At 49.8% G+C, this 14,169-nt stretch overlaps 1 protein-coding gene and 1 long non-coding RNA gene across 8 annotated transcripts in view; one reads left to right on the top strand and one right to left on the bottom strand.

Annotated features, from left to right (window-relative positions):
- Window positions 1-14,169, top strand: part of Spns2 (spinster homolog 2) — a 38,339-nt gene that overhangs the window by 18,460 nt on the left and 5,710 nt on the right. For all 7 annotated transcript variants that reach the window (XR_388404.3, XM_006532935.2, XM_017314460.2 and 4 more), the window contains exons 3-5: window positions 7,738-7,874; window positions 12,464-12,615; window positions 12,818-12,884. Coding sequence is in view for 6 of the 7 variants with exons in the window: in XM_006532935.2 (XP_006532998.1) it covers window positions 7,738-7,874; window positions 12,464-12,615; window positions 12,818-12,884 (356 nt within the window). In the remaining variant the exon portion in view is untranslated. The remainder of the gene's footprint in view (window positions 1-7,737; window positions 7,875-12,463; window positions 12,616-12,817; window positions 12,885-14,169) is intronic.
- On the bottom strand, window positions 9,700-14,135 carry Gm40194. Its single transcript, XR_879994.3, has 2 exons — window positions 13,134-14,135; window positions 9,700-10,077 (listed from the first exon to the last, which is right to left on the bottom strand). It is a non-coding gene; the product is annotated as a predicted gene, 40194 (long non-coding RNA).

Below are 14,169 nucleotides of genomic sequence, written 5' to 3'. Positions count from 1 at the left end.
AGTGGCCTCCGGCCTCTTTTTTCCATAGAAGCCATCTGTTTCCAGGGACCCCAGTGAGAGCAAATCCAAATGGCTCTTTAGGGAAGCCTTCGTGATCCAAAACTGACATGGACACAGTGACGGCTCTCCCTGAAGACAAACTCACATTCGAAGTGAACAGTGCACAGCAGGACAGACTACATGAAGAATGTATGATGTAGTGGTAGAGTGCTTACCCCACAGGCACAAGGCCTTCCGGTCCATTCCCAGCACCAGGGGAAAAATACAGATGCCACAGGCAACTCACCTTTGTGAGAGCTGGCAGCTGGTCCTGGAAGCAGCCTGAAGAGCTATAGATAATAGGCTTGTTTTTTTTTTTTTTAAGAAGATTTTAAAAATAGATATAACTAGCCAGGCATGGTAGCTCACATCTGAAATCTCAAGCATTTAAGAAGGCTCTGAATTTTGGGCTAGCCTGGACTACAGATTGAATTCAAGGATAGCCTGAGCTAAAGTGAGACTCTGTCTCAAAAACATGAGTAAACTAGACCCAGTTTAAGAGAAAATAAATTAGAAGATGAGTCTGAAGGAGTCAGCGTCAATGCAACACTGAGAAGGGGCAGTGTGTTGTTGTTTGTGATATTACCTGGTCTTTGTGACCTGTGATTGGTCAGCTGTGACCTTCCCTATGGGGAGAATGGAGGAAGTGGAGGCAGAAGAATCAGGAAGACATTTTTGTGAAAGGCTTGAAGGCTCAAGTTCCTGGGCTTTTGTCTTAGATCGATCGATAGGGCAGCAGAGAAGGCTTGAGAGCAGGGCGTGACCATGTGGTTGTATGCATCAGTGTTCACACTGTTGCCCAGTGCAGGAACGGATGGCAGAGGAGGCTGGAGGCTACTCAGGGCTTGAGTTTGTGGGGCCACAGGAAATGCCAGGATGGGGTAGGGATGGAGGAAGAGCTGGCTCAGAGTGAAACCAGACAGTGTCTTCAGGCCTTGTTCTTCTCAACCTTGATGAGTCCAGGAACATGCTCTGCTTCACAGACCAAGGTTCCATGGGTACAACTAGGCAGCCCCACAGCCACCCTCCCAGGAGACCCCAAAAGCCACCTATGGCTGGAGACACCAGCACAGGCTTTCTGTCCAAAGCAGAGCATAGACAGAGCAATAGTGCTGTTCTTCCTGCCTGAGGGCTGAGTGTGGACAGACCCCAGATGCCACTAGTGGAGCTATGTATGTTTCGTGTCTTCCCCATCAGTTGGAGTGGCCTGGGTTGGACTTGGATGGCAGAGGCTACCCACGTCTGTCTGAGCATCCTCCCTGCCCACAGGATGTGGAGGGTGGTGTGTCTTCTCAAAATAGCAGCCAGCTGGAGTCTGAACTTGGGAAACAACCCTGGTTCAGCCAGACCAGGCAAGGGCAGGAGGTAGGCTTCATGGCCACAGTGGCTTCTTAGCACCTACCTTGCCGTCTCTTACTCTGATGCCAGTTTCTGGGGTCATGCAGGTCCCACGTGTAGTGAGAGGGACATCTCCTACCATGGATAGAGCCACAGAGTGACTGCATGCAGAGCCCCTGTGAGGCCTGCTCCTGCCTTCTAGATGTCTGCACACTGAGTCCTCTGTCAGCCACAGGAGGTAGATGTCACCTCAGGAATGTCATTCAACCTGTCATCTGTCTTATTTTTCTTTTGTGGCACTGGGGATAAAACCCAGGACCCTGAACTTGCTAGGTAAGTGCCCTGCCAGTGAGCTATGTCCTAAGCACTTTTCATTTTACTTTGAAGCCTGAAACCTGCTTGGTAGCTCAAACTTGCAATCCTCCTGCTTCAGTCTTTTGAGCTCTAGGATTACATGTGTGCATTATCCATGATAATATATATAAACAAACACACACACATACCATATACCCTCACCCAGGCTCCTTTCCATTTTCTGATGGCCTTGAGCCAACCCTATGAAGGAGAGTGAGGCTTGGTGCCTGAGCTCTAATGCTGAGCTGGGACTCCTCCCATCAACAGTAGCCTGGGTACCCTCCCCCCTCTGCCTGGCTACTTGCCCTACAGCTCCATTGTCCTAGACCTGTGGGCTCAGCAAGCGTGAGCTGAGTGAGGTCTTCCCCACACCCTGGCCACAGGATGTCCTCGTGTATGCGGGAACTGCCGGGAAATCCACTCTGCCTACACTGAGGTTGGGGGTGGGGCGGGGTAGCTAGTCTGGTCTGAAAGCTGTCCTCCCACAAAGAGGGAGGCTGGGGTGGACAGCACAGGAAGCTTCTAGCTGTTGCTGGTTTTTATTCCCAGCAGAACTGCCTACTGGCTCTGTAGGCCTCTCAGTGCCCATTGTTTCTGAGGGACATATAGTTCTCTGTCCTTTGCTTGGATTGTTCCTCCTGTACCTATCCTAGCAGCGTACAGGGACTGCCATTGGCCAGTGATACCCCTGAGGGCTAGGAAGAGCTGGAGGCTCCTCATCAGGCTGCAAAGGTGACCTGGCACATTCCTGACCCTGAATTCCTTTGTTCTTAAAGGAAGTCATAAGACTGGCAAGCTGGCTAAGTCATCTAGGATGAGTCTCTCTACTCGCTGGGGCCTCAGTGGCTCCAGCTGTAATGTGGGTACAGAAAAGTAGGGCTCAAGTTTTCTGATGGAATGGAGGAGCTTGGGAGCACGGCAGGCCTGACTGGCAGGTGGAAACACGTGCACTGCTGTTCTGGGAGCCTACCTAGCTGCAGTGATCCTACCCACTGCAGGAGCAAAAAGCCAGAGTGGGAGAGCCAGACGGCCCTGCTGAAAATGGTGCCATGTGGCCAAGGTCCAGGTGCCTGCCTCAGGTTCCTTCAGTCACTCAGTGAGGGCTTTTGAAAGCACTCCCTTCACAGGGGTGGGATGGGACATGCTAGGCCTCAGAATGTAAGCCCAGTCCTGGTCTCTAGGGACGTGTGTCCCCCTGTGGCCTTCTCACGCTGCAGCCTGACCCATCTCCTGCTGTTCCCAGTATAGCATGAATATTCTCTGACGTCAGGGGCGTCTGTGGGGACCATCCTCTTCCCAGTCTAGCATCAAGTGATATGATTTAAAGCGAGGGCTTCAGAGTCAGCTAAACTACAGTTTAATTTTGACTCAGACATACAGTTGCCCTGTGACATCACTTCTTTCAGCTGGGTCATCTTCTCTGTAAGATGAAGTTAGAGAGAGAATCGACAGAAATGATGAATGCATGTGCCAAGTGTGTGTCCAGGGCCTGGTCTGTCATAACTGATCCATCAGTGACAACTGCAGGCGTTATTAACAATAAGCATCGTGCTTCATTAACCATCGTACAATATGATTAGAAGACTTGAAATTTATATAATGTGTGTGTGAATGTGACAGTGTGCGCGTGCCTGTGACAGTGTGTGCGTGCCTCTGTGTGTGTGTGTGTGTGTGTGTCAGTGTGTGTGAGAGTATGTGTGTGTGCTTGTGTGTGTGTGTGTGAGAGAGAGAGTGTGTGTGCGTGTGTGTGTGAGAGTATGTGTGACTGTGTGTAAGAGATAGTGTGTGTGTGTGAGAGAATGTGTGTGAGAGAGTATGTGTGTGTGTGAGAGTATGTGTGTGTGAGTGTGTGAGAGAGTATGTGTGTGTGCATGTGTGTGTGAGTATGTATGTGAGAGAGTATGTGTGTGTGAGAGAGTATGTGTGTGTTCGTGTGTTGTGTGAGAGAGTATGTGTGCATGTGTGCATGTGTGTGACTGTGTATGAGAGATAATGTGTGTGTGTGAGAGTGTGTGTGCGTGTGTGTGAGAGTATGTGTGCATGTGTGCGTGTGTGTGACTGTGTGTGAGAGATAGTGTGAGGGGGAGCGAGAGAGTGGTGTGTGTGTGTGTGTGTGTGTGTGTGTGTGTGTGCATGTGTTGTCATCATGGTGAACTCCTAGGCACGTTTCATTACCCACTTTGACATTAGCAGGATTTGGTGACCCTTACTGATTCACAGGCTTTAAGTACATCAAGCTGTGCAATTCATGGTAGGACCTGCACTTTGGCTAGACAAGAGGCACTGCCTACTCAGATTGTCTCTGCCCACTCCCCACCCAGTTCAGACTGGCATACAGAAGGCAGTTGTTCCTCTTCCCCTCTAAACATGTGTAAGCCCTTTGAGACTAAGCTTTTCCTCGTCCACATCCTGATCTGATCTTGGGCAGGTCTTAGGAGGCAGAGCTGACAAGAAAGCATTCTTTCTGTAGATGTAAGGAAATAATACTGGCCCTGGCTAATGTAAACACGAGCCTTGTTGACCCAGCCTGCGCCTCGGAGGGCAGGGCATGAAGCACCTTCCCCCACACTGTCTCATCCAATACTCAAGCCACCAGAGCAGCAGCTATTTTTATCTTCATTTTACAGATGAGGAAGTTGGCGTGGGGAGCTGGCTTAGAGTGGCTCATGAGAGTCGATTGTTAAATTTTTAGGAATTGTGTGAGCCGATTGTTAGACACAGCCATTGTTAGAACTAAATCATAATAAACTTACAACTGAGTGATCTGTACTGAAAGAAGCTGATAAATTCTCAGAAGTCATCGCTTCCTAATTACTTTCTTACATCAAGACATTATCAGTGTGCTTAAGGTAAACTCCTTTTATCTGAATGGTGGAAACGCCTATGACTGAACAAGGTACTAAGCTCTGAGCTTCACATCTCTTAGGTGACTTGGCCTCAGCCGGGTAGAGTGTTTATACTGTGGAGATGCACAACCCCCAGGCATCGTGGGGCCCCTCCTCTGTCCCTTTTTAGAGAACCTGTTTCTACACATTTACCAGCACATCAATGAGGCTGACAATGACAGAGATGTGACCTGGCAAAGGAGCCTACCTAAGAAGGTGCAGAGCTGGGGTTGAACCCTATGGCGCAAGGACTGATTCTGCCCAAAGCTTAAGTCACAGACCTGAATTACCAGGTCCCCTCTCCTGTGTTTTCAAGTCTAGCGGAGAAAAGAACCCTTCATGCTACTCTGAGCAACCCACTTTGCCCTGCTCACGCCCTTCCTCTCGTCATTGCTCCTCCCCCTAAATACTGTCTCCCCAGAGGCTGCTAAACCACATACACATGAACCTAGCGTACAGAGGTCAGTGTTGTCTGGCCATCTGCCTACTGGCAGTGGGACTGCCTTCCATGAGACAGAGGGGACTCCCTGTCTGTGTAGTTGGCCTCTATTCTACCTGGATCTCTGTATCTCACCTAGAACACCAACCCCTCCCATCATCAACAGTGGCATTCTCTCCCAAGTCCCTGAACATTACTGTGCTCTTGTCCCAGCAGAGCCAAACCAGGTCATTAGTTCTTTGTTCAGCATCTCCTGCCTTCCCCGTGAGGATCCCACTCCATCTGGCCTCTTAGCCTTGTCTTCCACCCTTCCCCCTCCGTCACTTTGCTTCAGACACTCTGGCCTCTTTCACGCCCCGCAAACACACCAAGTGCACTCTAGCTCTCCTTTCCCCGGTACTTCTATGACTGTTTCCTTGTCTCCTGCAGGTCTTTGCTGAGTTGAAATGTCACCGTCTCTTCTATTTAATACTGTATGATCTGTCTTCTCTCTCATACATGTATTCTCAATAAAATTTTATGATAATGTCTATCATACTCTAAGGCAACACTGGACTCTGGCTGTACAGAGCAGCAGAGATGTTTGGCAGAGATGTTCGAACAGGAATGGCCAATGCATCAACCTCACCTCGGTCACAGAAATGGCTTGGTTTTTGCCAGATTCCACCCGAGGCTGCAGGATCGTCCCTGTGCGCTCAGCTCCTGAGCTTCAGTTTCTCCTGGCTTTCTGTTTCTGCGGAAAGCCTCATCTTCCTCATGCATCTATCAGCAGCTGCTTCTTGCCACTCCTTCCTCCAGGCTGTGGTCCTTCATACACGTATCTCTTCACATACATTTCATATATCTATACATCTCCTGTACCTGCTTAATATTCCTCATACAGCGTGTTAATTATTACTACTATTTTGTTATTTATGTGCCTTTCTTCCTTAGATCATTAAGTTCCGGGAAGGCAGGAATCTCCTGTTTATCTACCCATGAATCCCAAGCACCTAACGTATGTTAGTATGTTGCAGATGCCCTGTTTTAGTTACTTTTCTGTTGCTGGGAAGAAACACCATGGCCAGGGCAATTCCTAAGTGTGTGATGGTTTCAATGAGGATGGTCTCCACAGGCTCATAGATTTGAATGCTTGGTTCCTAGTTGGCAGAAGGAAAGGACTCAGGGGTGTGGCTTTGTTAGAGAAGGCGTTTCATGGGGATTGGCCTTGAGGTTTCAAAAGCCCACTCCATCCCAGTTAGCTTGCTGTCTGCCTCCAGCTTTCGGGTAAGATGAAAGCTCTCAGCTACTGCTCCAGCAACATGCTTGCCTGCCTGCCGCCACCCTCCCCACCAGGATGATCATGAACCTCACCCTCTAAACTGTAAGGAAATCCCCAATCAAATGCTTTCTTTTATAATTTCCCTTTGTCATAGTGTCTCTTCACAATAGGACAGTGACTAAGCATGCCCCTCCCCCTAATTTGTGGAATGAATCAATGCATGCATGAGTGACCAAGTGAATGGCAGGGTTTCCAATATTCAGGATAGCTTCTGCAGCCTGCTGGGCGTGAGGGTGGCTGAGTGACCTGGAAGATGGTAAGACCTGGAGTTCCAGGCTCAAGTTTGCCCTGATTTGCTGTGTGACCTTAGGTAGATAGATCTATCACCCTCTCTGAGTCTCTCCTCCTTTCAAGTATCCGTAAAGATTTAGAATTTTCTGTGCATGACTGTTTCCCTCCTATGTGAGCACCGAATGCATGCTTAGTGACTACAGAGATTAGAAGGGGACATCGGATCCCCTGGGATTAGAGTAAACAGTGGTGAGCCACCCTGTCGGTGCTTAGAACTGAACCTGGGTCCTCTGCAAGAACAACAATTTCTCTTAGCCTCTGAGCCATCTCTTCAGCCTCTCTCTCAAGCATAATACAGGAAGAATAATGCAGGCCGTGCATGCTGGTGCTCCCAGCAGAGAGGTAGAGGCAGAGGCAGGAGGAACTCTTGTGAGTTTGAGGCTAGGGCTGTATAGTGAGACCTGTCTCAAAACAAACAAAACAATATGGGCTGGGGGGTGTAGCTCCCCAGCTGGTAGAATGTGTACCTAGAATACATGAGACCCTGCGTTTGATCCTTAGAAGCACATAAACCAGGTATGGTAGTGCACACCTGTAATCCTAGAACTTGAGAGAGGGTAGTAGGATCCAAAGTTTAAAATTATCCTTGGCTACATAGCAAAGTTAAGGTCAGCTTGGGTTACAGGAAACCTTGTCTCAAAAAGCAAGCATGCCAAACAAAGGGCAAAACCTAAGGAACGCAGGCTCTGGGGCTAGGCAGACAAAGGTCCCATTTCTACTAGGACATTTACTGTCAGTGGGATCTTGGCCAGTCAGTTTCCCTGAGTCCTGCCTTCATCCATGAGGCAGGAAGCTCCTGGGGGTGATGCAGTAAGTAAGCCTTGAGCTAGCACTCTGAGGGAGCATTCCAGGGCTCACAGGATATGGAATAAGCTGGGGGGTGATAGAAGACTTGGAGTCCCATGTCCCCTAATCCCGCACATTCCCCCTGCCTGCTCTGTGTGCCACACTGAAATGGTCCCTCCAGGGCCACTTCCACCATCTGGATCCAGGCTCAGCTCTGTCTCATTGCACTTGGCCTTAGCCAGGAATGCACAACACACTCCAGCTCTCCTCTCTTCTTTCCACAGTGTTCATCTGCAGCTTCATGGTGGCTGCCCCCATCTTTGGCTACCTGGGCGACCGCTTCAATAGAAAGGTGATCCTCAGCTGTGGCATCTTCTTCTGGTCTGCTGTCACCTTCTCGAGTTCTTTCATCCCTCAGCAGGTGAGGTCCCCCAAGGTGCTCCTGCTTAGCTTCTCCCCAACCCCGTGTCCAGTGTGCATATCTCCAGGGAATGTTGTTCTGTGCTCCATAGATGGAGGGCTGCTTCAAGGCAAAGCCACGGCAGGTATCTCTGTGTTCAGTTATAAACCAGCCCCACAGACAAGGACTTCTCTGTAATGACCTGGACTAAGAGGCTTGCAGCCCTGCATGGCAACCTGACTTTCTGAGCAGCCTCTAGCTTGACAGGATGCCAGGAACAGAGTGAATAAGTATACCCTAGGAATAAGGGCCCTGGCTTCCAGTCCCGGCTCCCCTTAATTCTCTTGTGAAAACCTAGGGTAGTCCCTGACTCTCTGTTTCTAGCTTAGTTTGCTCTTTGATGACCAGCCAACCCTTTGAATCAGAGTCCCAGGAAGGCAAATGTCAACTCAACATCAAGGTGTTTTAAGATATTGTTGGCTTTCACAGTCCCGGGTTTGAATATTCCAATTTGTTGGCCATTGAGCTTTGTGACTTGGAAATGTACTTCACAGCTCTGAGCCTCAGTCTTCTCATTGTTAAAATGGTAATAATCCTATTCAGGCTGGTCCTCCATGGGAAGCAACTTAGTTGATGAATGTCTGACATGGAGCATGGCCAAAATCCAGAAAATCCTCCTTTCTGTTTATTTTTTTCAAGAAGGCCTGTGTAGTCTCATGAGGGCAGTGAGCTTCTCATGACTAGGAGTAGCCAGCCACATGATGAGAGCGATGGAGGAAGAAGAACCAATGTCCATCCGTAGGAGCTTTCTGTCCATCTCTGCCCTTGAGAGACAGGGGTGGGTAGATGTAGCAGATGTTTCATGCTCACAGCCTTCAAGATGTAATAAGGGCCAAACACTGAAGAGGAACTGTCCCCTTGCCTTCTGTGGGTTCCAGGAAGGGCTTCCTGGAAGTGACTGGGAAGCCAGTACTTATATTGAAGAGAGCCCAGACAGGGGCCATACTCAAAGATGTAGGGACAGTGGGTTGTGTTGAGAGAAAGAGAAGGGTATCGTGGCTGGAAAGAAAGGTAGGGACCAGGTCAAGGAGGGCCTTGAGTGCCAGGCCTGAGGCCCAGTCTTTCCTCCTGAGGCAGCACTGGGCCTGGAAGAGCCTGATGCTTCCAAGTGGGTCTGCAGAGCTATCTTTGTTTTAGGGAGGTGGGTCAAGCCCAGGACAATTCCAGGCTCAGCTCCATCACCATAGAAACAAAGGACCAAGTCAGGAGCCCTCAGAGCCTTGCCCTGCCCCTGGCTGGCCCCCTGGGCCTGCTTCTGAGACTGATCAATGAGTCTAGGTCTTGATGCCCTCTGTGTAGGGAGAAGAGATAAGCAGAGGCAAAGAGAGAAACAGATCACTTGCTTTGTAACAGATTCAGTTGCTTTGTAAAAACTCTTTGTGATAACCATCCAAGCACCACAGGGACTTTGGGGGTCATTGGCAATGTGATTTTAAAGTTAATTTGGCAGAGAAATTGCTTCAAGCAGCCAAAAAGAATGAAAAGTAGCAGTGAGTGGGGTTTGCCCTATCAGTTGTCAAACAATGGCCATTCTGGCTAAATCCGCCAAGGGGCAGACTAAGTAATGATTGATCCATGAAGCAAGGCCCTGGGGAGTGGGGAGCCAGTGCTGGCTGAGGGCACATCTCTCACCAGCGGCTCCAGGGAAAAGGAATGGCCTCCATGACTGAGAAATCAATTATGATACTACGTCAACCACGCTGCAGAGTAAACTTCAAATGGGGAAGTGAAAGCTAAAGCAAGACGGAGAAACCTAACTATAAACCAACAAGAAAAAGACAATAGCTGATAAGAAAATAAACAAAGTGTTGTCAAGGCATTCCAGAACATTCCAAAACATGCCCAGTGGCCAACCAGTGGAAGAAGAGATATCTCAGCCTCTGCAGGAATCAGAGAAATGCAAAGCAAAACAACAATGAGATGCCATTTCACACCCATCAGATTGGCAACAATTAAAAAGGCTGACAATACCAAGTGTTAGTACAGCTGTGGGGAAGCCCAGCCGCCTAGCTGTTGGTGGGAGTGTAAATTGGCAGAGACTCTGGAGATCAGAATGGCAAGATACTGTAAATTCCTGCTGTGTCCCTACATGGCCCAGCTTCTGTCTGGAGGGACACAGCCAAGAAAAACTCCAGCATGTGGACAAACAAGTGTGAGGATCCTCCTAGGGAGAAAGGAAAAAAAAAAATGAAAAGATGGTTCAATGGTTAGGGGTGCTTACTGCTTTTCCAGAAAACCCAACTTTGGTTCCCACTCCCCATACAGGGTGGCTCTTAACCACCTGTGCATCTGACTCCAGGGAATCTAACTTCCTTTCTGGCCTCTGGTACTGCACCACACACACACACATGACACATAAATACACTTGCATACATCTTATTTTAAAAAATCTTTTTAAAAATAAAATAAAAACAGAGATGCCGGAAAGATGGCTCATCGGATAGGAGTACTTGCTGTGCAAGGGCGAGGCTCTGAGTTCGATTCCCAGCAGTCTGTGTAAAAGCCAAGTGTGGTGGTGTGCTACTGCAACCCCAGGCCTGGGAGAGTGGGGACAGCTGGCTCCTGGGGGCTCACTGACCAACCAGTCTAGCTGAATTGGTGGGCTCCAGGTTCAGTGAGACACGCTATTTCAAACAAATCAAACCAAAACAAAACAATAGAGAGCAATAATAGAAGATACATCCAACATTGACTCCTGACTTCTATGTATACCTGCACACACTCATGCACACACTTCTTGTGTGCACACACACAGAAAAAAGGGAAGGAGGAAGGGAGGGAGGGAGGAAAGAAGGAAGGAAAGAACGAAGGAACGAAGGAAGGACAGAAGAAAATCAGTCAGATGCCCACCACTGGGTGTGGGGGAGCTGGGGAGATGGCTCAGGAGTTAAAAGCGCTGAATGCTCTTCCAGAGGTCCTGAGTTCAATTCCCAGCAACCACATGGTAGCTGGCTCACAACCATCTATAATGTGATCTTATGCCCTCTTCTGGCATACAGTTGTACATTCAGATAGAGCACTCAACATATATTAAATAAAATTTTTTTTTTAAATGCCCAGCTCTGGGCCCGAGAAGACACCCAAGATGTACTCATATGGAGTGACTAGTGGAAGAACGGACTTGCTCAATGCCAAACACCATTCTTATATCTCAAAAAACAATGAAGCACATGGTGAGATTTAAAAAAAAAAAAAAAGTGGAGTATACTGAGTGGTGGTGGCACACGCCTTTAGTCCCAGCACTTGGGAGGCACAGGAGTCTCTGTGAGTTCAAGGCCAGGCTGGTCTACAAAGAGTTCCAGGACAGTCAGAGCTACACACAGAGAAAGAAGCTCCAAACCACAGCATGGAACGGCCCCTTTCTGTCCCTTTGAAGCACAGAGGACACTGAGTGCTGCTTCTTGGGACTTCCATGTGCAGCATAGGGCAGAGACAGCATCAGTCTGGGGGCCCCTGTGTGGGGCGGGGACAGAGTTGCCTTAGCATGCTCGCAGCTGAGAAGACTGATGTCTCTCTCCAACGGGTTCCAAGCATGAAACAGAAGAGGATGTTTTGTACTTTGGGGCTAGAGTAGGCTTTCTTGAACAAGGCATGGAGGGAAAACAAAAACAAAAACAAAAACCAAGACTTGACAGCATCAAATTAGATATCAAGAAGCCTGTGAATAGTGAAACTGGGTAAACAAAGAACTGAGAACAGTGGTGACAGATGACAAAGGATCTCAGCCTGCGATGTAGAAGAAGCTCATATCAATCCATACAAAAAGACAAGACGACCCAATAGGAAAATAGGCAAAGGCTGTGAACAGTTGACCTGCAGGGGAAGGAACACCAGGAACCAGGGAGCCTGAAATGGGGTCAAGGTCAGCAGCCCCAAGCAGAGACAGCCAGGAGCCAGAGAGGTGGCAGAAGATGGCTGGAGAGAAACAACAGGGACAGCACGGGAGAGATGCATTCGGGCAGTGCTGGCTGAATGGGTGGTAAGGGTGGGGCAGGGAAACTATGACCAGTCTGGGTTCTCAGGCCCTAGGCAGCTGTGGGCCAGGTCCACCAAAGGGTTTGGACACTGACAGCCGGCATGGTCATACCCTTTCCCCATTGCTGGCCTTTGAGGTGTATATCAGAGAGGAGCCCACTAGGTGTCCATGCCCACCCCCCCACCCCCAAACACATATACAGGGTCCTCAGTGTGGTCAGGTTTGGTCCAGCCTTCCTGCTTAGAGGAGGGGCACAGAGCAATGGTGATTTTTGAATCCTGAAGTGAGGCCAGAGAGGCAAAGATGCCCCAAGTGGACACAGCCTCCAGTGCTTCTGGGAACCCAGAGCCCTGGCTTCTCCCAGCCTAGGAAGAATCCATCCCAGTCAGGTCCATCATTTTGAGGGGTGTTTCAGGGCCCTGTATAGCCTGTGACTATGATCACTGCTGAGGCTAGTCCTGGTCTCATCCTCTCTGCTGGTTCTTGGACCCTGCCAGGGCTGGGGTATAATGGGATAGGGTTGAGCAAGCCTAGGAATGGCCGGTCCTCCAGAATTCTCTGTTCTCCTCCACAGTACTTCTGGCTACTAGTCCTGTCCCGAGGGCTAGTAGGTATTGGTGAAGCCAGCTACTCCACCATAGCACCCACCATCATTGGCGACTTGTTTACCAAGAACACACGCACATTGATGCTATCTGTCTTCTATTTTGCCATCCCCCTGGGCAGGTAAGTGTGAACTGCCACAATTAGGGGGAAGAGTACCAAGGTTCCCTAGAATTTACCAACCCTGTGTTAAGCAGACATGGACGCTGGCAGCTGTAGAAGACTCCTGGACCAGCTCTTCCACAGGCTGGCTGGGCAGGAAGAAAGCAAGAACTTCCCACTCAGTCTAGCTGCTGGGTCTGACATGTGTCTGTCTTATCTGCAGTGGCCTGGGCTATATCACAGGTTCCAGCGTGAAGCAGGCAGCTGGAGACTGGCATTGGGCCCTGCGGGTAAGGCCTAGGTCCCCTCCAGTCCCTACTCCAGTCTTCCCCCTCTCCAGAGAACAGCCCCACTCAGAGACCAGGCTTTGACCTTCAGGCTTCCTCCCTCACTAGCCTGGGCTCTAGGTCTTGTCTCCTTAGATCAGCCCAGACTGAGGTATCAGGAGAGTTAGACAGTCCTGTCATCCCCAGGGCCGCAGTCCAGGGTTGGAACCCTCCCCCAAGCCCCGGGATTAGAGACGATGAGGATTCTCTCACCATGTCAGGAAATTCCAGGTCCACAGCGCAGCTTCCTGCTTCCAGTGCTGGTTCTGTGCTAGGGCGAGGTTGGGACAGGGCCTCTGTGTGGGGGCCCTTAGGGTCTGGAGCCACTTCCTGTTCTGTTGGAGGGTTGGGGCAAGTCACCAAGGCCCCAGGACAGTGCAATCGGAGGAAACAGAGATCCCCCGTCTCTCAGAGGAGCGGAAGCTCAAGACAAAGTGTTTTTTCCTCAAAAGCAGGAAGGAAGCAGCCACCGTGGAATTTCATAATGGGAGAGGGGGTTAGCCCTCGGATAGGGGCGGGCTTACATGCAGAAGAGTTCCCCAGCCCACAAGGAGTCAAGCTTTCTCTTTTCTACGGGGCTGTGTAGAGAGGCCTGGGGATTCCATGCTTAACGTGAGGCCGGACACAGGGAAGACCCACAGGGCCCTGTAAAGAACAGGCCACCTGTCTGGTCAGCCCTTCCCTAACATCAGTGTTTGAGGGACACACCTTGGAACACTCCTACCCCAAGGATCAGGCAGATGGGTATATGGCTCTCTACCCCAACAGACAAACTCTTCTGCTCAAAGACGTCATTTCCTATGCTTTTCATCTGCCTGCCTGTCTCTCCTGGCTACCCATCTACCCATTCATCTACTTGTCCATCCATCCATGCATGAGTATGTCTATCTATCCATCTGTTTGCTCTCCCATCTCTTCTTCATCCATCTGGTTAGCCACCTCTCCCTCACCTACCTCCTTCCCTCTTCTTCCTCCTCTTCTCTTTTTTCCCTCCTCCTTTCCTCCATCCCTGAAGTCTGTCAGTCTTCCTTGAACTTGTTTTCCTGCCCTGCCTTTGGTCTGGACTGTCCACTTTGAGCCCTCTAACCCTTCCCCTGGCCTCATCCCCAGGGGCTTTGCTCAGCCTTTCTGTTACTCAGCTGGGCAGAGATTATTAGCCTAGTAAAAGGGCCCGGAGCCCAGGTAAGTTGCCTGGGCCCTCCTATGCAGCATAGACAGCATTCAAACTTCACGTTTCCCATCCTATCAG

This window comes from Mus musculus, chromosome 11, assembly GCF_000001635.26.
Source record: "Mus musculus strain C57BL/6J chromosome 11, GRCm38.p6 C57BL/6J".
Taxonomy (NCBI): domain Eukaryota; kingdom Metazoa; phylum Chordata; class Mammalia; order Rodentia; family Muridae; genus Mus; species Mus musculus.
Note: the sequence above shows the minus strand (reverse complement) of the source record. Positions and strands in the feature narration are given on the sequence as shown.